Source organism: Adelges cooleyi, unplaced genomic scaffold (assembly GCF_023614345.1).
Source record: "Adelges cooleyi isolate 19-005CV unplaced genomic scaffold, UGA_ACOO_1.1 ACOO_flye_CR_arks_rails_tigmint_CR_PRNA_1, whole genome shotgun sequence".
NCBI lineage: Eukaryota > Metazoa > Arthropoda > Insecta > Hemiptera > Adelgidae > Adelges > Adelges cooleyi.
The window spans coordinates 3003855-3028202 of record NW_026095751.1 but is presented as its reverse complement, the minus strand read 5'-3'; the positions used below and the strand labels follow the sequence as shown (position 1 = coordinate 3028202).

General features: G+C 29.6%; 2 protein-coding genes across 4 annotated transcripts in view; both read left to right on the top strand.

Annotated features, from left to right (window-relative positions):
* The first annotated feature begins 1108 nt into the window (after positions 1–1108).
* Positions 1109–23653, top strand: LOC126833284 (uncharacterized). 3 transcript variants are annotated; one of them, XM_050564533.1, is made up of 11 exons: positions 1178–1211; positions 2082–2195; positions 4636–4753; positions 4811–4846; positions 4922–4951; positions 5444–5500; positions 5772–5801; positions 5874–5903; positions 6044–6091; positions 7339–7440; positions 23339–23653. In XM_050564533.1, the coding sequence occupies exons 2-11, from the start codon at positions 2169–2171 to the stop codon at positions 23572–23574; spliced, it is 714 nt and encodes a 237-aa protein (XP_050420490.1). In that variant the 5' UTR covers positions 1178–1211; positions 2082–2168; the 3' UTR covers positions 23575–23653. The 3 variants fall into 3 exon arrangements, with proteins under 3 accessions (XP_050420507.1, XP_050420490.1, XP_050420498.1); XM_050564541.1 differs by lacking the exon at positions 23339–23653 and adding an exon at positions 8124–8546; XM_050564550.1 differs by lacking the exon at positions 2082–2195 and having other exon boundaries at positions 1109–1211; positions 23339–23643.
* LOC126835705 (uncharacterized) overlaps positions 17380–24348 on the top strand; it is a 43129-nt gene continuing 36160 nt past the window's right edge. Inside the window, exon 1 of the mRNA XM_050568466.1 lies at positions 17380–17450. The gene's annotated coding sequence lies outside the window, so the exon portion shown is untranslated. The remainder of the gene's footprint in view (positions 17451–24348) is intronic.

The window sequence follows — 24348 nt, the reverse complement described above, 5'->3', positions numbered from 1 at the left end:
CGTATAAAAGCATATGTTTATATGTCACTTATTGTCAATATTGATGTAATAAATAATTATACCTCCTGATATGTTATTAAAATAGGTATTACACAAAGTGACAAAAATAGTCATGGAAGAAGCCAAAATTAACATTTCTAGTATCATTTGAATACCAATAATATTTGTTTTTTTAAAACTATTCTATAATCTATACAACTATTATAGTATTTTTCTAAAAAATTGTCATATTATTCAATTTAATTTATTTAATTTTAGTTTTTTTTAAGAAACATCCGTTTTTCAGCCGAGTCTGCAAGCACGAAAGAGCATTTTCATGTCTCGATGAAGTACCGAATACATTTTGAAGTAGTGGTGGAATAATAGATAATGATATAGTATTTTTAAGAATTAGTAACAAGCTATTATATTTAAACATCAAGTTTCTGGCTAATATTGTAGTGCTTAATATTTGGATTAAAACAATTCATAGAGAATTCGGGGCTCTAAACTATTTTGAATTTATCATTTAGTTCTAATTTAAACGTTGAACGTACAAATAATCTCTTATCTCGTACCCTCTATAATTCTCACCCCCAACCCCATTCCTACCCCAATCACCACTCCCACCCCAAACCCCATCACCGTGTGATAACGCTTTTTTCGGTTATGTGGCAGAGCTAAGACATGAAAATGACAAAAGTGATATCCTTCTATTCTTATAAAACCAATAATCGTATAATGTTTCAAAAGAAATATTGTATTAACTTGTTTTGTAATTGCTCAAATTATAAATATAAAAGATGATAACATATAAATAAGGACATAAGAAATTAAATTCCTCTTTTATCAAAATTTTGCATAAGAAATTCATTGGCATATTATCCCCATATAAACTTGATTAATATATTTTTCTCTTGGGTAACAAACAGTCGAGTCTGGTAATTTTAATATTGCGTTTTCAGTGATCATATGCACAAATGGTTTTGTAAGGTTTAGTATTTACTACACAAACATAATATTATACTCTACTTGGTAATATGATTCAGAATTATGTAAATATGTTTTTTATAACGAAAAATGAATAATGTTGCTTATGTTAACAAATTCGCATAAACAATTCTGCACAATACATCCAGATATTGTTGTTTCGATTGGCAATATATAAGCCATTTGATCAGTCATAAAAACCCATTGAAGCAGTCAGTATAGACATCATTGCAATTTTAAAAGTAAGTAATATACGAAATTGTTTATTTATAATTACTGGCTTAATATATTTTCTAAATGTAGAATGTATTAAATGTATACGAAATAATATTTGTAATATAATAACTTTAAAAAATCACTTTTTTTTTGAAAATATTTATAATATATTGTTAATATGTATAATAAGTAAAATGGCTATTTTATTTTTCAAAGCTTGAGTGAAGGGGCGAATAGTGACTCTACTTTAGGTGAAAAAAATTACTTACAGACTATTTATAATAATATTTTAAACAAATAATCGAATACAGAATATTTAATCGAATAACTTTCATTTAAAAAATGTTTTATCTAGATGATTATTTAGATATCTTTTAATATAATTATGCAAAATTCTGGTTATAACTACGCATAGCATAGTACGTATCAAATCGCTTATTTGAAAGTAATTTTATCCTAGTAAGTCAGTAGAGTGGGTCGAGGCATAATGGGATCAAAGCAATAAGGACAGAGTTGTCACAGGTCTACATGAATGGTTTTTAATAAAAGTGATAAAACCACTTTTAAATAATCGCTATAAACGCATCAAAGCGTTTAGCTTTGATGCTAATTTTTAACGTAGTCGTTATTTAAAAAAAAAAAAAGTTGTTCGTAGCTTCTTGCTCTTTTGTTTATGTTAAATGTGTTATTCCATACCACACATATTGTTAATAGACATCTACATATTATAATATTTTTTAATACTATATGTTGCTGGCCTAATACAAATGATGTATAACGTTATGATATTTTATTGTATTAAGAATCGATGTGAATTGTTTTTTAGTATTGTAGTGTAGGACTTTTAACACTTGTTTAGTTGTATACCATTTTATACTTATATGATATTATTTTAGCTGCTCCTCCAGACGTAAAAAATCTAATACTACGTTTACATATTGAACACAAAAAAAAACAATTTTTTAAACAAGTGTTTTGCACTAATGAAAATTATCACCAGATATTGTTGGGTACTCATATTATTATTATTAATATTATTTAAGTACTTTAAAAATAGTTATCAAAAACTTGTTATCGATTAGTCAAAATGTTTAGTACATTATTCTCAATTAAAATTGTTTTTAAAAACATGTTTTTCTAAGAAATAGTAAAAAAGTGAGCTAAAAAGTAAAAAAAAAATTTACTACAACAACAATTATTTACCAATCAATTGTAGCACATTTTGTTTTAAATATCAGTTACTTTGAAAACAACAGAAAATTAACTACAATTTTAAATAATGTTAAACATCTTTGATTTTTGACTAAAAAGAAAAGCGTGGGCCCTGTTCAACTAAGTCCTTAATAATTTTACCAGTTAACCTTTCGGTTAAAGTTTTATATTGTAAATTTTTTTTTTTAATTTAAATTTGGTTTAATATTAGTGTATGACACATCCATTGCATAATACTTTACTCATTAATTTTGGACTTTGTTGAATAGGGCCCGACGATTAGACATATTTGTCCCGAACAGAACATAACCACAGATTAATATTATTTACATAAATCGGTAAGCCATAACGGGCCCACCAACCAACAACCACATAGACCAGTGGCACCACAGTACTTAATAATTGATGAATAGATAACTAAAATTATTTTGGATAGTTAAACAAATTACACTGTATTTGTACTGTAATATATGAAAACCATTGAAGCAGACAGTTTAACCTTACTATCATTTCAATCGTTTAAGTAATACTATCGAACTTAAAAAATGTTAAAATTGTATGCTTTCATTGTGTTTTTGAAGTGAGACTTTTTTACGTGCGCTGGGAGTAAAATTTCAAGGTCACGACACACGAGCATGTGTAACGTTACATTTGTAATTATATTAAAATTCTAAAACATCTATGTTACACAGTTCTTAGGTACTGTTGAGGAGTAACTGCTGCGTCTTAATCTAAACCTGACTTGAAAAATATTGTTTATTTAATATTTAAGATGTACACAACTATATAATAATATATACACACCGTACACTCTTAATCAGACAGAGGTCTTAGTTTCGACAAACCCGGTTAAGTCTCTAGGTGCTTAATTTATATTACTACATAGACACAGGCTGGTCGGACTTAGGATTGGTAATGGTTTAACTTTGTAGTACCCGATCTCAAAGTGTCTAGCAGTGGTGACCGAGTAAGCATTTTATTGAAACAAACCGGTTCTATCGGTTGAATGACTCTGAAACAAGTTTCACTTCATCCGCGTGTACTCGTAACACGCACTGGTTATTTTTTTTATTGTCTTCTTATTAATAACGTATTTACCTCAATACGGTCAGACATCCGGAGGTACGTCTGCTAATTCGTTACGAACTAGTTAGGTAGACTGCTCTTCTGGATGCTCTTCAACCTTCCGTTTTATGCCTGTCATCACGACCTCGGCTCGGCAAAGCTCTTGACTAGGCGGGTGAGCATGCTGCGATTCGGTAGGCCTTCGATGACCATTATTGGGTCTTCATTACGTGCTGTCGTATTTGTTATTACCCTTGCAGGACAAGGGTATGTATAAGATATTTGAAATTTTGGGCTCCTCCAAAATAAAATCCTGAACTTCGGGATAATGGATTGGAGAAAAATAATTTCGAAAGAGATCGGAAAATATGAACACAATAATGAAAAATGTGTTAACTAGAATACATGACAAATGTAGGTAAATAGCGATTTGTTTAAGTATTTTTATTGGTTTTAATACAAAATTTGTGTTTGGCATAATATTTGTAACAATAAGATACTATCATGCAAACAAATTCAAACGTTAAAAGGACAAATAATAAAACAGAATACAGTCAAAAAACGATTTATTTTTCATAAAACAAAAAAAAAATAATAGTTAAACTTGAAAAACTGTATTTGTAAAATATAACAGTTCTTTTAACGTGTTAACTTAAGCAATTTGTGATTCCAACACTGTTAGGTTAACAGCCTTCGTCTTTTGTCTACATTACATCGAGTTCTTAGGCTACCAGAATGTACACATATAGCGTGTAATGTAACCAAACAAAATCAATCTTGACATAACTAAGAGGCCTCCACACCTGTGTAGTTTCTATCGCAAACCACTCTATTCAACTTAACCGTAACCAGAAATGCGTGAAACGACAATAATTTTGAAAACTAGTATACATTTGTCAATAATTGTTTTTTTAATATTTTCTGTAATTGTAACTTATGGTTAATTGATCTTTTCATCAATATAAAACCATGGCTTTTTACCTGAATGTGTAAAACAACAGAAGCTTAAACAACATTCCAAAGCAGTGTAAATAAGTAAACATAATGCAATAGAAATAATCCCGCTTGGAGTTAAAAAATGTACATTTGGAACTCTGCAATAAATGTTTAGATTCTATTGTAAGTATACCTCCGTCTAATATAACATGTTTTAATTTTAATTATTATTTGCAGTTAAAAATGAAAGTTTTTTTTGTGCTACTGTGCTGTTTCACATTAAATGTTGTGACAAGTACTAATTTTCCTATTCCAAGAACACCTACTCAAAGGACTCCTGATATATGTACTACAGGTACTTGGCTTAGGTTTAAAATAACAAAACAAAATTCAATATTCAAATTTTTTACAGCAAATCTACCAGATAGAAGGAGACTTAATGCTACAAGTCAGTACATTTTTCGTTTACAAAATACTTCTTTTAGTTTTAGGACTCACAGTTTTTATACATAATTTGTTACAGACCAATTCATTCAAATACATATTGATAGACGTAAGGAATACTTAAAATTATTAATACAATAAATTTAATTGTTTTGTTATAGTTGCCATTTCCCTGACTATATGGTAAATTATTTTTATCAACTACAATCTCAATGAAAAAATGTTTCCAAAATAGCCTTTGTGTATTGTATTTTTAAAAAATGGTTTTTACCGGAGTACTTCAGGAATTCACAATAGTGGTGAAGTCGAGGTTTGATGAGGATAATAAGCTTAAATAATACGATTTGTATTGAGAATATTTCTTAAAAAAGTCTCCCACACGACTAATATGATTTCATTATAATTCAGTTTGTACAATATTATTGATGATCTAGAATAGATATTTTAGAATAATTGTGTAATTAAATTCAAACACGGTTTATCACTAGTTAAATGGGCAACGTTTATCCCAAAACGTATTCAGAACATTTTTATACATATTTTGTCGCATTTAAATATCATTTGATTTTTTTTAACTTAATCAAATATTTATTTATTTCAGGAACCATTAGGAACAAAATAATGCAATTTGTTGTTCGTCAAGATGAAGATATAATGAGTAATAATTATTTTAAAACCAAACCGATTAGGTTTGCTAGTAGAAGAATTGTTTTGGAAATGATACAATAATTGCAAAAATTTATCAATGCGAATTAATAAGTGACATAAATATTAAATTTAAATCACTCAATATTTATTTGTAAATTTAACTTCCTTATTATTATTAAACGTGTATTTTATACCTTGACTACTCTATTGAAATTTATAATGGATGATGAAATTAAGTCTAATATCGTTTAAAAATAATTTTTTTGTAATCATAATTTCAGAGAAATTGACTTTTATGTTTGCACTACCTGGTAATAATTGAAAACATTTTCATATAGTTGTTGGTTATTCACCAGTACAAAATGTTTTCGTTTTAATTTCAGAAAAAGAAATTAATGGGAACTTTGATTACCGTAATTCATATTTCATATTAATAATACTAAACACATGGCTTTTACATTAGTTTTTTATTTATGAGAAAAATCGTATGCATATTAATTTTACCATAGCAATATTAGACAAATATAAACATATGTTATGATTTAAATTTTAGAGAAGGCATTGGAGGATGAACTGCAACAAGAATTAAGCAGAAACTTAAGTAATTATAAAATTCATCATATTTTCTCAAACACTTTACAAAACTGATGGTTAAAAGTTCAGGTAATTTAAAATAACTGTGTTTCACATTCACTTTTACTTAAAAAAAAAATTATAAAAAATATGTTTGATTCTTATGCGCAATACTTATTTTAGTTTGTGAATACCCATTGTTCAACCAACAGTATGAATTTTAATTTAACGAATTTGACCCTTTTTATAAACAATGAGTTAGTTAAGTAGAACTTCGTCAATGAATAAAATTACTAAATCATAACCGGGTTTGTGGGCAATAGAGTGATGTAAACCAAAACTGCTTTACCAATATATTATTGTATGAGTCTTAGCCATCTATAGGTATACTCCCGTTAATTAATCGTTAGGTTTACACCGAATAAACAAGGGTACATAAGTAGATTAATGAAATTAAATGAATATAAAAAAAAATAAATAAAATAACGAAAAATTCGTAAAACCTGATCGGCCGCCGCAACCATTAATAACCAGATAATATATCTACACGTTTTACACATAGGACTCTAGTACTTTTTCATAATAAAATAACATTCTAGCGTGGAGTGTTTGGCAAGTTTGGTTTTTTTAATAATGGCTCCATAAATTTAACTTACGATAACGTTACACGTTTTAACTTCTAAATCCAATGTACCCATTTATATCTAGCATACAAATATTAAACAAAAATAATTAGTCTTTTTTTTTTAGTTAATTTAATAAAAAATAATATCAGCTAGTATTCACTAGTCGAAATTTGTGTGTGATATTTATATCAATTGGCAGTAAAAAATTAAGCCAGTAATTTTAGTTACCGCACATCACCTTACTATAAAAAATATCACAAAAATTGTTTGAAATTAATTACTCTACTGTTGCTTAAAGTTTTTTATTTTATCTTCACTTTGATCACTGTTACTAGCTAGATTAATACATAGAATTTGTCATTAAACAATTGTTTTATTTAAATAACATACAAGCAGAAAAAAATATTATTTGGTTGAAAAATAATAGATTTTCGAATAACTATTTTTTTAAATAGACACCATGTGAACTTAAAACTCCAATAAAAACATATTTTAACGATTCGTTTGTTTGTTAAATGTGTGTTTTTCGAATAATGTAATTTTAAATTTTGAAATTTTGCCGTGTTAACTGAGGTTACAAAATTGCCATTAGAAAAACACTTTACAAAATGATTTATACTTTGTTTAACACATTTATTAAACTTTTCAGGTTTTTATTCAAGATTTTCAAAAAGTGAGAAAGAGCTTGGAGAAGATCGAAGAGAAATGTTGAAACCAGTATTAAAATCGTTAATTACTGATATAAGAGACAGTAAATAATAAACTAATAAAAAAACTAGTGGTTACACGGAAAAAATGCATATTAGGACCAACAAACATTACACACTTATAGTTTAAAAACTACATAAATAAATCGTCCAACTATTTTCCTAGTTAAAAAATCTATAAACTTAGTTAAAAAAGTTTTTTAATTATTATTTCATCGTTACAATTTTTATTAGGTTTATATCCGAACAAAAGTTTATTAAATAAAAAATTACAATTTTCAAGTTTTTTGGTTCACCTATATTTAAATTTCACGATCTATTCACCGTTATATATATACCTTTTATGACGTTTGGACTCTTAGATGGGTCCTTCTTAGTTCATTTATTCTAACTAATTACTTAGTTATTTATTAATTGGAGGTTTAGGGGTGGCCGTTTAAGAAAAAATGAGTGCAAATAGTGTAAGTGAAAGTAATAGATGAAATATATGTAGGGGCAAGTACAAGAGTGAAGACTGTGTGTGGAGAAATGGAAGATTTTAGTGTAAGAGTAGGTTGATAGGTTTAGGAAGAAAAGTTAATAATTATTAATTTATTAATAAGTAATTTTATTTTTCTTTCTCCTGTAAAATTTACATTTTGTGTCTGCATATACATTTTCTCTTGGGTGGGGACATAAAATTAGCCTTAATTTTAGTTTGGCTAACTTTTGTAAACTTTTTTTTCAGAACATAGGACCAACAGAATAGATTTTACACACACATGTCGAATCGTAGGATTGTTCTGGAGTATGAGATTTCCAGATGAATACACAACAAATGCTGATGTTGTAGGCGAAGTTTGTGTTATACGTCATAAAGAGCTCATAAAAATCTCATGCGCATTCTATGAGGACGATTTATGTTTTGTCAACAACGAAAACCACGATTTGACAGGGGGAAGCATAATCCCTTGTTTAAATTAAATAATTTTTACTCTCCCACGTTTATTTTAATAAATTATACATTTTTTCTGTTCATATTTTTAAATGTTTTTGGATGCCACACTTATATAAAAACTGTCAAATAATTTACTGTACTATGTACTAAGAAGTTTTTGTTCGCTATTATAAATAATATTATTACTTTTAATCATAATATGTATTGGCTTAATATACAGGCTGTTTATTTTCTTTGTCGAGACCACTTCTCCTCCTCTATTCATCCCATCTGTCGAAATTGCTCACCATTATTTAATCTTAGTAAGTTTAAGTCCTTATATTTTTTTTCAAATTTACCCATTTTGTCACTGCTTGGACATTCGTACCAATAAACTAAAATGAAGCTGTGAGTTGTGAGTACAAAAATAATTGAATTCAAGCCATGGACGACGAAATAAATTCATTGCATACTAATTCATTACGGATTAGTTTATAAATCTGATAATAATTTAGATTTAAGAATATTCACAGATTCTGATTATGGCGGAGATTTAGAATCAAGGAGATCAACTTCGGCACATTTATTCATGTTGGGGACATCTACAATTTCATGGCAAGCAAAACGTCAAGCAACGGTTTCTCTTTATTTATAATAGTATATGCGAACATTATGCAAATCATTATGTAATATTTAAAAGTTGTTTGATACAAGGACCAATTTCATTTGTGACCTAGATTTTATTATACACAAGCCATAGTATTAAGGTGTCGGGTACCACTCTATTACGGATGCTGTTATAGTTGCAACGTACTTTGTATATATACTGTGTGTTATTATGTTTAATAGTATTATGTTCAATCATATTATTGTTGTGTTTTTATTTCTACTTAAATACTAACTTCCACCAAGTTATTCAAGCGTATTATCCAATACCATTATTTCACAACAACTGTTACAATGTAAACAAATGAGAAGTGCATTTAACTATCATAAAGTTTCAATATTATTATAGTTCTAATACGAAAACAAGTTTTTTTTTTAAACCATATTACTGAAATTATTGTAGTATTGTAAACAAATGACATATACCTATGGGTGTTACTTCCTACAATCTTTTAAGTTAACATTTTAAAAACTCATATTTTACTAAAATATGTATTGTTATTATTTTATTATTGGTCAAAATCGTTGACATTACATTTATTTTAAAATAATTTTAATACAGGGTGACCAACTTATTGTGAACCACTCAATATCTCAGTTGGTTTAATTAATAATTTTTTTTTTCCATAATTTGTACATACAATATGATCTCAAACGCTTCTAATTTTGTTTTTACCCACCTTCCAAACTAGTTTTTTTGATACATAAACGGTGACACATAAAATTCATTAACTCTTTGAATTGAGAATAATGTACTAATAATGTTGACTGGTCCGTAACCCTATTTTGGAAAGCTATTTTTAAAGTTATTAGAGTTTTAAAGTTAAGATGGGAGGGGATGTGTGGTTAGATAAAATAGGTCAAACATTTATACACAAAAGCAACTGCAAATCAAAATATGTTAAGAAAAACAACTCGTTTTCGATAAAAAAATAAGTTAAAAAAACTATACAAATTGTTATTGTAATATTCAAATATTCAGAGAATATGTATCTTTGTTTGTGATACATATGGAGCACCTACTATTTGTTTACATTACAACAGTTGCTGTGAAAAACAGCTTGGTTTTAATAAAAATAAAAAAACAAAACTACAATATGGGAGTACCATTTACACAACAACTGAATATACAAAAACTCCTTGAAATAAGCTATAATTATAAAATATAATTTTGTTAGAAGTATTTTACAATATATATAAACGAATTTTAAAATTAATTATTTTATAACATTATATTATAAATAATATTCCCAAGTAACATATTTTTTTAGTCAACTTGAAAAAGTAAAAAAAAAATACAAATTATTATTTTCATTGATTTGGTTAATATGTTTTTGCTCAAACAGTGATTTAAAATTAATACACAGCTTAAATATGACAGCTCTCACCTATATTATAAAAAACAGCCTTTTTTTTTGTTTTTACCCCCTCTCAACTTAGTTTTTTGGATGGCAATTATTAATACTTAAATCGTAACACATACATTTCATTAAATATTTTAATTAAGAATACCAAAACCAGTTTTAGTTATTTTTAAAGTACTGAAATTTCAAGTTTTGTGCGGGAGGACTCCACCTTTTCTCCTACCTACTTTTTTCTTTTTTAGAGTCGAAATTATGTAAATTAAGTTCCAAGTCGTTAAAAATTTGAAGTTTACGATTCTTAGAGGTGTTGTGAATTATTGTCATTACTACAACATGTTTTCATGTTGACTAATAACCATGAAATTTAAAACCATTTAAAATGTATTTAATCTTATAAAGAACACTGCAAACGTTTGTGGAAAAAAAAACAACAACAGATAAAATAGGTCAAACATTTATATACAAAAGCAACTGCAAATCAAAATATGTTAAGAAAAACAACTCGTTTTCGATAAAAAAATAAGTTGAAAAAACTATACAAATTGTTATTGTAAAATTCAAAAGTTCATAGAATATAAATCTTTGTTTGTGATACATATGGAGAACCTACCATTTGTTTACATTATTACAGTCGCTGTGAAAAAAAGCTTGGTTTTGATAAAAAAAAAAAAAACTACAATATTGGAGTACAATTTACACAACAAATGAATTTACAAAAACTTCTTGTAATAAGCTATAATTATAAAACATCTCTGGTTTAGGAAATCGCAATACATTCACTATATATCTCTCTCTTGCGATTAACGTCCGTTATTTACACCAATCGGGGCTTAGACGGTTTAGTTTGGCATTTTTGGGCTTATTTTTGAATGCCTACCAAACAAGTTGGCCCCAGAAAGATGTGCGGGTGGTAATATTTATCCTAGACAATTGCCCGCCTTAGAACAAACCGCCAGTGGTATTCATGAAATTTTGCATGAATCTATGCAAATTTAGGATAGAAACAACATTTTCATGATACTAAATAACAGCTGTAATACAATATTAAATACGTAAACTTAATTTGAGTTTAATAGACTGATACCTACTTCAATTATACCTCCTGACATGTTTTTAAAATAGGTATTACACAAAGTGACAAAATATAGTGTGTCTTAACGCTATAATTAACAAGTCATGGAAGAAGCTAATATGTACAATTCTAGTATCATATGAATACCAGTATTAATTGTGTTTTTAAACTATTCTATAACCTTTACAACTTTTATAGTGTTTTTCCAAAAGCTAAATAATTTTCATATTATTTAATTTTAGTTATTTTAAAGAAATATTCGTTTTTACTTAATTATATGAAAAAGTGATATTCTTCTATTCTTAAAAAAACAAAAATCGTACTACGTTTCAAAATAAATATTGCATAAACTTGTTTTGTAATTGCTGAAATTAAAAATTAAAAAGTTGTTAACATATAAATCAACATAAAAGGAATTCAATTCCTCTTTTATCAAATGTTTGCATAAGAAATTCATTTGTTTAATTGTGTACATTCTTTTGCTATCCAAATTTTTAAATTTAATTATAACCTAATTAATTCTGTTATAAGATTTAAACTGCGCTTTCCTAATTTTTGTAACAGTTCACTATTTTATAATTTTTCTGCAGTAACGGGTGTGGCGGACTTATTGTATAATGTCATCAACTACCGCGCCACCGGTATGAAGTTGATAACAAAACCACATTTCGTCGCTATATTCATGACGTACCGCGATCAACGATAATACACACATGACCGGTATTTTCTTTGTAATATTTTCTACTCACTCACTTGTTGTTTTCTTCTGTACCGTTGCGTATCTTTTTCATGTAAAATTTTATTATTTGTTGGTTAACCTTGTGTAATTATTTTTAATAAACTATTATCCTTTGTATTATTATAATCAATCTTTTTTTATATTTAATAGTTTAATTAACACGGGTTAAAAACCACATTGGTGACCATCGACGTTTTTTTTTATTACCTTTTTTTCTGTTTAAAATAAACGTGTTACACAATGGTTGACACCGAAGAAAATACCGCTGGCACAAACGGCCTTATAAACGACAGTAACGGTTACGAAATATCGAGGGTCAGCTTTAAAGCTCCTCCATTCTGGCGTGCAAGCCCTGAGCTGTGGTTCAAGCAGATAGAGGCACAGTTCGTAACGGCAGCGATCAGAGCGGATTCTAAAAAGTTCTACCACGTGGTAGCCGCAATCGAGAGCGAGATACTAACGCAGGTAAGCGACATAATATTAACACCCCCAGAGAACGACATGTACTCGACACTCAAAAAAAGAATTATTGAGTGTTTTTCTGAGTCCGAGGACGCTCGACTAAAAAAATTATTTAAAAATTTTGAAATCGGCGATCACAAACCCACACAACTTTTACGCGAGATGCGCGATTTATCATCGGGAAAACTGTCAGATGACGTGTTAAAAACTCTATGGCTCCAGAGGCTGCCAAATCAAATTAAAGCCATTTTATCGGCTAGTGATGACTCGCTTAACAATCTCGCTGTAATGGCTGATAAAATTAGTGAGGTCGCAGACTCGAGAAACGATTTTGCTTCTATTTCAGCCGTTTCAAAAAATAAAGTAACTACCGAAAAATCGGGCATTAGTGAATTAGGGACAAAAATTGACGCTCTTTGTGAAAAAATCGACAAGTTGTTGTACGCGCGTTCACGTTCACGTTCACGGCACGACAGTCGCGGCGGGTTTCACCGCGGAAATAACCGTTCAAAATCACGTGCTCAACTCGACTTTTGTTGGTATCATACCAAATTTGGCGATAACGCGACAAAATGCATTGAGCCATGTAAATTCGAAACCCAAAAAAAAAACTAAAATCGCCCGTCGTAGAGGCGGCCTCCGACGATCGTTTTCAAACAAGCCGCTTATTCATTAATGATAAACAAATTAATCAAAAATTTCTTGTTGATACCGGCGCCGATTTTTCAATCTGGCCGGCGCGGTTTACTCCAAATAAACATCGGGGCTCATTAACTCTATTTGCCGCAAACGGCACAACTATACCTACATACGGTGAAAAGATTTTAACTCTAAGTTTTGGCCTTCGCCGTGCGTTTAATTGGCCATTTATAATTGCCGAAGTCCAGAATCCTATTATTGGAGCTGATTTCTTGCATAATTTCGAATTACTTGTCGATATTAAAAATCAACGTTTAGTTGATGGAAAAACTAAACTTTTTACAACTGGTAAATTAACCACTACATCTTTATCAAAAATTTCAGCAATTAATGAAGACACAATATTTTTTAATCTTCTCAAAAAGTTTCCCAAACTAGTTAGTCAACATTTTTTTAAGCCAAATTATAATATTAATTTAACGCACCATATTCAAACAAACGGCCCCCCTGTTTTTTCACGACCTAGGAGGCTCCCACCAGACCGTTTAGCGGTTGCGAAAAATGAGTTTAAATACATGATAGAACAGGGGATCTGTCGTTCATCAAAGAGTCCCTGGGCGAGCCCTTTGCACTTAGTAAAAAAGAAAAATGGTGACTGGCGGCCGTGTGGTGACTACCGCCGTTTAAATGCCATAACAGTCCCAGACCGTTATCCTATTCCACACGTCCAAGACATCACTCAAAGACTCAATGGAAAAAATATTTTTTCTACAATCGATTTGATCCGTGCATATTATCACATCCCGGTTGAGCCAAATGACATACCGAAAACCACGGTCATTACTCCATTCGGATTATTCGAATTTTTAGCAATGCCATTCGGCCTTAGAAACGCCGCGCAATCTTTTCAGCGGTTCATTAACGAGATACTAATCGATTTGGATTTTTGTGAGGCTTATTTGGATGATATTTTGGTTTCTTCTACGTCTGAGACACAACACCTCGAGCACCTAGAAATATTGTTTACTCGGTTACAAAAATACAATATTGTAATAAACCCATCCAAATGCCGGCTGGGAGCTCAACAAGTTTTATTTCTTGGCCATTTAATTTCCGCGGAGGGAATTAGGCCGAACCCAGAAAAAATTAAAGCGATAATAGATTATCCGAGACCGACGACGGTCGAACAGCTACGTCGTTTTTTAGCTATGATGAATTTTTATAGGCGTTTTATCGCTGGCGCTTCAGAAACCCAAGCACCTCTTAATGAATATCTAAAAAACTCAAAAAAAAATGACAAACGTGTGATAAACTGGTCTCCAGAAGCAATTAGCGCTTTTGTAAAATGCAAAACCGATTTATCCGAAAATACTCTTCTTTCATTACCGAACGAAAGCAGTGAGATATCGTTAATGGTCGATGCATCAGACACCGCAATAGGCGCGGCTTTACAGATACGTTCCAACGAGGGATGGCGACCGTTAGCTTTTTTTTCCAAAAAACTAAGTCCCACACAACAACGATATAGCACTTATGATCGTGAACTACTCGGCGCATATTCGGCGGTAAAACATTTCCGTCATATGCTCGAAGCACGACAATTTACGCTATTCACCAATCATAAGCCGCTGATATATGCGTTTCGACAAAAATCCGATAGATTTTCTCCCAGACAGACTAGGCAATTGGATTTTATCAGTCAATTTTCCACCAATATCCAACACATATCGGGAGAGAAAAATGTAGTGGCCGACGCGTTGTCACGCGTAGAAACAATTTTTTTTCCAACGCCTTTAAATTATAATGATTTAGCAACGTCTCAGAATTCCGACAATGAACTTGCTACATTATTAAAAGCGGAAAATACATCGTTAAAACTCGCACATATTATTGTACCAACTACGAACATAAAAATATTGTGTGATACATCCACGACAAATTATAGGCCCTATTTAACAAAGCCATTTAGAAAACAAGCATTCGATAATTTACACGGTCTATCTCATCCAGGAGTTCGAGCCACAGTTGATTTAGTACGTCAGCGTTTCGTTTGGCCTTCGTTAAAAAAAGACTGTACTGAATGGACAAGAACTTGTATGGCATGCCAAAAATCGAAAGTACAACGGCATACAATGAGCCCGGTAGGCACCTTTCCTTTGCCAAGTACACGTTTTTCTCATTTGAATATTGACTTGGTCGGACCACTCGTTATGTCGAAGGGCAATACGTACTGCTTAACAGTAGTAGACCGTTTTTCCCGGTGGCCGGATGCCTTTCCAATACCCGACATTAAAACGGAAACTGTTATTCAAGCGCTCTTCGCTGGATGGATTGCACGTCACGGCGCCCCAGACTACGTTACCACCGATCAAGGCGGACAATTTGAGTCTACAGCATTCAACAAATTTGCTGCAGCTATAGGCGCCAAACGGATTCGTACGACGGCGTACCATCCGGCCGCAAATGGATTAGTTGAACGCCTACACCGGCCCTTAAAAGCTGCAATTAGGGCACACGAAACGGAACGTTGGGTAGAAGTCCTTCCTTTAATTCTGTTAGGTTTTCGGGCGAGTTTTAAAGAAGACTTGGGCGTAACACCAGCAGAGATGGTCTATGGAGCCACTCTACGACTCCCAGGTGATTTCCTGCACACTAACAGAAAAGATGTCGATCCAGTTACGTTCGTAGGAAAGCTGAAGGACGATATGCGGGAGTTACGACCCGTTCCCACGTCAAATCATTCGAAGAGAAAAGTATTCGTCCAGTCAGACCAATCTCCAGTGGCGCAACAACCAGAGTCGGATGCAGCATCAGTTAGGCCTCAGAAGACATCCCGGTCAGGACGAGTCATTCGCTTTCCTAGGAGGTTCCTGTCGTGAAGTCCACTAGGAGGGGAGTACTGTGGCGGACTTATTGTATAATGTCATCAACTACCGCGCCACCGGTATGAAGTTGATAACAAAACCACATTTCGTCGCTATATTCATGACGTACCGCGATCAACGATAATACACACATGACCGGTATTTTCTTTGTAATATTTTCTACTCACTCACTTGTTGTTTTCTTCTGTACCGTTGCGTATCTTTTTCATGTAAAATTTTATTATTTGTTGGTTAACCTTGTGTAATTATTTTTAATAAACTATTATCCTTTGTATTATTATAATCAATCTTTTTTTATATTTAATAGTTTAATTAACACGGGTTAAAAACCACAACGGGCACACTTCAGTATCTACTTTTTTACTAATAAATTGTATGGTTGTGTTTGTTTGTATTGTCCTATGTTTTTTAGATATTAAAGTTTTTATTATTGAAAATAAAGCACTTTTTAATGAATTAAAATGAACCTTCTTTATTCATTAGAATAAATGCTAAATCAGAAAACTACAAAACAAATGCATCAAAATAACAAATACTGATTTTGCAATATAAGTATATTGTAGAGTATTCCATTATAGATAAGTGATTTTAAACCATTCATGATTCTCGGTGCCAGTATGATAATCTGATGAAAATGTGTACAACAAGTAACGGGAATAAAGATGGTAACTCGTAGAGATCGGGTTTTGACATAAATGTATATTATTTTTCTACAAAGAAAAATTTGTAAATAGTTTATTTATTTTTAATTTTCATACATTAAATGTGTATATTCTGTAATCCAAGTATTATTTTCACTTAGTTAGAGGGATATTAGAAATTCAAAAATAGACTGACTCAAGTTAGCAAACATTAAACACACCCAATTATTTAAATGTACGTATCTGAGTGGACACAATGTAATTAATCTAATTAAAATTAAATTGGCTTTCCTACTAGTTAAAAAAAAATATATTATCCCCATATAAATTTGATTCTATATTTTTTTCTTGGGTAACAAATAGTCGAGTCTGGTAATTTTAATATTGCGTTTTGGGTAATCGTACTCATAAATTGTTTTGTAAGGTTTAGTATCTAGTACACAAATATAATATTGTACTATACTTGGGGATACGATTCAGAATTATGTAAATATGTTGTTTATAACAAAAAATGAATAACGTTGCTTATGTTAACAAATTCGCATAAACAATTCTGCACAATACGACTAGTTATTGTTGTTTCGGTCGGCAATATGTAAGCCATTTGATCAGTCGTAAAAAAACCATTGAAGCAGTCAGTATAACTACGAGTATCATTGCAACTATAAAAGTAAGTAATATACGAAATTGTTTTTTTATATTTACTGGGTTTATATATTTTCTACATGTAAAATGTTACGAAATAATCATTTTAAAAACACTTACACACTATTTAAATGATATTTTAAAAATTATTCGAATACACTTTTAAAAAAAGATATTTGAATAATTTGTTGTCCTGATAATTATTTTGATATCTTTTATTAAATTTTGCAAAACTCTGGTTATAACAAAGCATAGCATAGTACGTTTCAAAAATAATTTTATCCTAGTAAGCCAGTACAGTGGGATCGAGGCATAATGGGATCAAAGCAGTAGGGACGGTGAGGTCACAGTTATACAGTAATTAGTTTTGATAAGAGTAGTAAAACCACTTTCAAATAAACGCTATAAACGATTTAAATGCTTTGATGCCAATTGTTAACGTAGTCGTTATTTAAAAATAAAAAAAATTAAAGATGGCTTCCTGCTGCTTTGTTTACGTTAAATGTTTTCATTCATACCACACATATTGTTAAAAAACATCTACATATTATAATATTTCTTAACACTATATGTTGCTGGTCTAATACAAGTGATGTATATTTTTGTGATATTTTATTGTGTTTAGAATTGATATTAATTATTTTTTAGTATTGTGGTGTAAGACTTTCAGCACTTTAGTTGTGTACCATTTAGTTATACTTTTATGATGATATTTTAGCTCTTCAGTCAGACGTAGAAACTCTAATACTACGTTTACATATTGAACACAAAAAAAAACAATTTTTTAAACAAGTGTTTTGTACTAACTGAAAATTATCACCAGATATTTTTGGGTACTCATATTATTATTATTATTAATATTATTTAAGTACTTCAAAAATAGATATCCAAAACTTGTTGTCGACTATTCAAAATTATTAGTACATTATTCTCAATTTAAAAAGTTTTTTTAAAAACATGCTTTTCTAAGAAATAGTAAAAAAGTGAGCTAAAAAGTAAAAAATAATTTTAATGCAACAATTTACCAACCAGTTGTAGCACATTTTATAAAATATCAGTTACCTTAACAACAACCGACAATTAACTACAATTTTAAATAATGTGAATTTTTTTTAACTTTTGACTAAAAAGAAAAATGGGAACCCTATTCAACTTAGTCCCTAATAATTTTATCAATTAAAATGTTTATGTTTAATATTGTAAGTTTTTTTGTAAGTGTGTGACACATATATTTTACATTACTTAATGAATTTGGACTTTGATGAATAGGGCCCAAGCCTATATTTTTAGTCAAAATATAAAGATGTTTAACATTATTTAAAATTGTAATTAATTTTCAGCTGTTTTCAAAGGAACTGACATTTTTCAAAAAATGTGAAATAATTGATTGGTAAATTGGCCTTATAACAAAATTATTTTTTAATTTTTAGTTCACCTTTTTACTATTTTTTAGAAAAGCACGTTTTAATAAAAGTTTTTTTTATATTTTATTATTTACTTTTTAGTACTATTAAAGGTACTTAATAATTATTGTTGAAAATAGTATTGTAAAAAATAGTATAAATTTGTCAATAATTGTTTTTTTAATATTTTCTGTAATCGTAACTTATGGTTAATTGATCTTTTCATCAATATAAGAAAACCATGATTTTTTACCTGAATGTGTAAAACAACAGAAGTTTAAACAACATTTCAAAGCAATGTAAATAAGTAAACATAATGCAGTAGAAATATTCCCACTTGGAGTTAAAAAATGTACATAGGGAACTCTGCAATAAATGTTTGATTTTATTGTAAGTATACCTCCATCCAACATAACATGTTTTAATTTGCATTATAATTTACAGACGAAAATGAAAGTTTTATTTGTTTTACTGTTCTGCCAATTTTTAAATGTTTTGGCAAGTACTAGTCGAACATATACTCCAAGAACACCTACTCCAAGAACACCTACTCCCAGAACTCCTGACAAAATTAATAATGGTACTTGGCTTAGGTTTAAAATAACTAAAAAATTTCAATATTCAAATTTTTTACAGCAAATAGAGAAGATAGAAAAAGACTTAAGTTTACAAGTCAGTACTTTTTTTGTTTACGAAATACATTTTTAAGTTTTAAGACTTAAAGTTTTTATACATTATTTGTTACAGACCTACTCATTGGCAGACATATTTTATGTAGTAAGACATACTAAAAATGATTAATACAATAATTTTAATGGTTTTGTTATACTTGCCGTTTGCCTGACTATAAGGTATTTTATGTACTATAATCTTTATGAAAAAATGTTTCCAAAATAGCCTTTGTGTATTGTATTTTTAAACAAAATAGTTTTCCCGGAGTACTTCAGGAATTAACAATAGTGGTGAAGTCGAGGTTTGATGAGGATAATAAGCTTAAATAATACGATTTGTATCATTTGATTTTTTTTAACTTAATCAAATATTTATTTATTTCAGGAACCATTAGGAACAAAATAATACATTTTGTTGTTCAACAAGATGAAGAAATAATGAGTAATTATTATTTTAAAACCAAACCGATTAGGTTTGCTAGTAGAAGAAATGTTTTGGAAGTGATACAATAATTGCAAAAATGTATCAATACAAATTTATAAGTGATCTAAATATTAAATTTAAATCACTCAATATTTATTTGTAAATTTAACTTCCTTATTATTATTAAACGTGTATTTCATACCTTGACTTCTCTATTTAAATTTATAATGGAACATGAAATTAAGTCAAATATCGTTTAAAAATAATTTTTTTGTTCTTATAATTTCAGAGAAATTGACTTTTATGTTTGCACTACCTGGTAATAATTGAAAATATTTCCATATAGTTGTTGGTTATTCACCAGTACAAAATGTTTTCGTTTTAATTTCAGAAAAAGATATTAATGAGGACTTACAATACCGTAATTCATATTACATATTCATTGTACATTATACATTACAAATGGCTTTTACATTAGTTTTTTAATTATGAATAAAATCGTATGCATATTAACTTTGCCATAACAATAATAGACATTTATAAACAATTTATGGTTTTAATTATAGAGAAGGCATTAGAGGATGAACTGACACTAGAATTAAACAGAGAATTTGGTAATTATAAAATTTAACATGTTTTCTCAAACACTTTACAAGACTGATAGTTAAAATTTCAGGTAATTAAAAATAACTGTGATTCACATTCACTTTTACTTAAAAAAAAATTATAAAAAATATGTTTGATTCTTATGCGCTATACTTATTTTAATTTGTGAATACCAATTTTTCAATTTATTGTTCAACTAATAGTATGAATTTTAATAGAACGAATTTGGCCCTTTTGTATCGGATTTTTGTACGAGTCTTAGCCGTTTATAGGTGTACTCTCGTTAATTAATCGTAAAGTTCACACTGAATACTCAAATGTACACAAAAAAATTAATGAAATAAAATGAAAAAATAAATAAAATAATGGAAAATTCGTAAAAACTGATCGGCCGCCGCAACTATTAATAACCAGATAATATATCTACACGTTTTACACATAGGACTCTAGTACTTTTTCTTAATGAAATAACATTATAGCGTGGAGTGTTTGGGCAAGCTTAGTTTTTTTAACATTGGCCCTATAAATTTATTTTAGCATTATGGTTCCCCAAAACTACCACATTTTCTAAACATTTTCATCTATGTTCCTACTACTTTTTTCTTAAAAATTGTTTTCTTAGCGCAGAGTGTAGCAAGAGTATAGGCAAGTTTAGCTTTGTTGTATTGTATTTTATTTTTAATATTTAACGTAATACTAAGAAATTAAATTTTGAAAAGGTTTTGGTGCTATGTGAGCTTCATACAATTACCGGCCGCTCCTGGCGCTAAGCAATGTATATGAAACTTAGCATATGGGTCCCTGATACTGTAGCCGGCGGCGGCATAGTGCGTTTTTGATAATTTTCGGTATGGCACGTATTCAGTAGCTGAAGTCAAAGCACACTTGTGGTGGCGGCGACAATGAAAACGTGTGTTTTATAGTACCCTGGTACTCATTATTAATATTCAATCACTAAATCTCTATATTCACGTTGGTGCCGTGAAATCGTGACACGATTTTTCCACCCAAATTTTGGAATGACTCACAGCCCAATATCATATCAATGTTAATTGTAATTTTCAACAAAATTGTGAGGAATCATCTTTCATAAATAAACGATTAAGCTAATTAATTGGCCTAAGTAATCTCAGTTTTAAATTTACCATTATAAGTAAATCTAATAAAATACTTATTTTCAATAATCGTACAATTATTTATTGCATATGATGTTTTTGTTACAGGCCTTAATGCCGAAGACATTACACGTAATTATAATAAACTGTGAAAATTAAAAGTTCAATTTACAAGTTTATATTTAACTAAACATAACATAATACAAATATGTGGTCAACAACTATACGTTCATTTAAACGCTATATATTTTAACGTTCAAAAACCTTTACCTCCAACTGAAAGCAAAAAAATGATACTTTCATTAAACTTTTAAACTTATAACGTTACACGTTTTGACTTCTAATCCCGATATACCCATTTATATCTACCATACAAATATTAAACAAAAAGAATTAGTCTTTTTTTTTGTTTAGTTATTTTAATAAAAAATAGTATTAGCTAGTGTTCTCTAGTCGAAATTTGTATGTGATATTTATATCAATTGGCATTTTAATTGTCAGTAAAAAATTAAGCCAGTAATTGTAGTTACCGCACATCACCCAACTATAAAAAAATATCACAAAAAGTGTTAGAAATTAATTACCCTACTGTTGCTTAAAGTTTTTACTTTATCTTTACTTTGATCACTGTTACTAGCTAGATTAATATATAGAATTAGTCATTAAACAATTGATTTTTTTAAGTAACATACAAGTCGAATAAACTATTATTTGGTTGAAAAATAATAGATTTTCGAATAACTATTTTTTTAAATAGACACCATGTGAACTTAAAACTCCAATAAAAACATATTTCAACGATTTGTTTGTTTGTTAAATGTGTGTTTTCGAATAATGTAATTTTAAATTTTGAAATTTTGCCGTGTTAACTGAGGTTACAAAATTGCCACTAGAAAAACTCTTTACAAAATTATTTTTACTTTGTTTAACAAATTGATTGAATTTTTCAGTTGGTGGTCGTGGTGCAACTGAGAATTATCTTGGAGCTGTTCGAAGAGATAGGATGAAAAAAGTTTTAAGATTGTTTATAACCGATATAAGAGACAGTAAATAATAAACTAATAAAAAACTAGTAGTTACACGGAAAAAATGCATATTCGGACCAACAAACATTACACATTTCTAGTTAAAAAAACTACATAAATAAATCGTCCAACTATTTTCCTAGTTAAAAAAAATATAAACTTAGTCAAACAAGTTTTTTAATTATTATTTCACCGTTACAGTTTTTATTAGGTTTATATCCGAACAAAAGTTTATTGAATAAAAAATTACAATTTTCAAGTTTTTTGGTTCACCTAGATTTAAATTGCACGCTCTATTCACCGTTATATAACTACCTTTTATGACGTTTGGACTCTTAGATGGGTCCTTCTAAGTTCATTTATTCTAACTAATTACTTAGTTATTTATTAATTAGAGGTTTAGGGGTGGCCGTTTAAAAAAATGAGTGCCAAGAGTGTAAGTGAAAGTAATAGAGGAAATGTATGTAGGGGCAAGTGCAAGAGTGTAAGAATAGGTTGATAGGTTTAGGAAGAAAAAGTTAATAATTAATAATTTATTAATAAGTAATTTTCTTTTTCTTTCTCCTGTAAAATTTACATTTTGTGTCCGAATATACATTTTCTCTTGCGTGGGGATATAAAATTAGCCTTAATTTTAGTTTGGCTAACTTTTGTAAACTTTTTTTTCAGAACATAGGACCAACCCTATAGATTTTACACACACATGTCGAATCATAGGATTGTTCTGGAGTATGAGATTTCCAGATGAATACACAACAAATGCTGATGTTGTAGGCGAAGTTTGTGTTATACGTCATAAAGAGCACATAAAAATCTCATGCGCATTCTATGAGGGCGATATATGTTTTGTACACAACGAAAACCACGATTTGACAGGGGATAGCATAATCCCTTGTTTAAATTAAATAATTTTTATCCTCCCACGTTTATTTTAATAAATAATACATTTTTTCTGTTCATATTTTTAAATGTTTTTGGATGCCACACTTATATAAAAACTGTCAAATAATTTACTGTACTATGTACTAAGAAGTCTTTGTTCGCTATTATAAATAATATTATTACTTTTAATCATAATATGTATTGGCTTAATATACAGGCTGTTTATTTTCTTTGTCGTGACCACTTCTCCTCCTCTATTCATCCCATCTGTCAAAATTGCTCACCATTATTTAATCTTAGTAAGTTTAAGTCCTTATATTTTTTTCAAATAAACCCATTTTGTCACTGCTTGGACATTCGTACCAATAAACTAAAATGAAGCTTTGAGTTTTGAGTACAAAAATAATTGTATTCAAGCCATGGACGACGAAATAAATTCATTGCATACTAATGACACCTGGACGTTAGTGCCAACTCCAGTAGGAAAGCAAGTGTTAAATAGTTCCTGGGTTTACAAAATCAAGTACAATGTTAACGGGCATATTGTTAGATTTAAGGCACGATTAGCTGTAAAAGGTTCTCGACAGAGACACGGAATAAATTATAACGAGACATATTATTAACCGTACTAATATGTTAGATGCAAAGGAAATTTCAATACCCATTGATAAGTCAACGACATTGGATGTTCACGCGGATTCAACAGTACTAAAAGAAGGTCAAGTACCGTATCGAGAAGCTGTGGGAAGTTTAGTATTCCTGTCACAATTAACAAGATCAGATTTGGCATTTGCAGT

Bases quoted from the DNA above. Each gene is read 5' to 3' on its own strand.
- LOC126833284 (XM_050564533.1), top strand. From the start codon at position 2,169: ATGAAAATTATCACCAGATATTGTTGG. The intron at 4,847-4,921 runs GTCAGTACATTT...AATTTGTTACAG, and splicing joins AAGGAGACTTAATGCTACAA to ACCAATTCATTCAAATACAT. The intron at 7,441-23,338 runs GTAAATAATAAA...CTTTTTTTTCAG, and splicing joins AATTACTGATATAAGAGACA to AACATAGGACCAACCCTATA.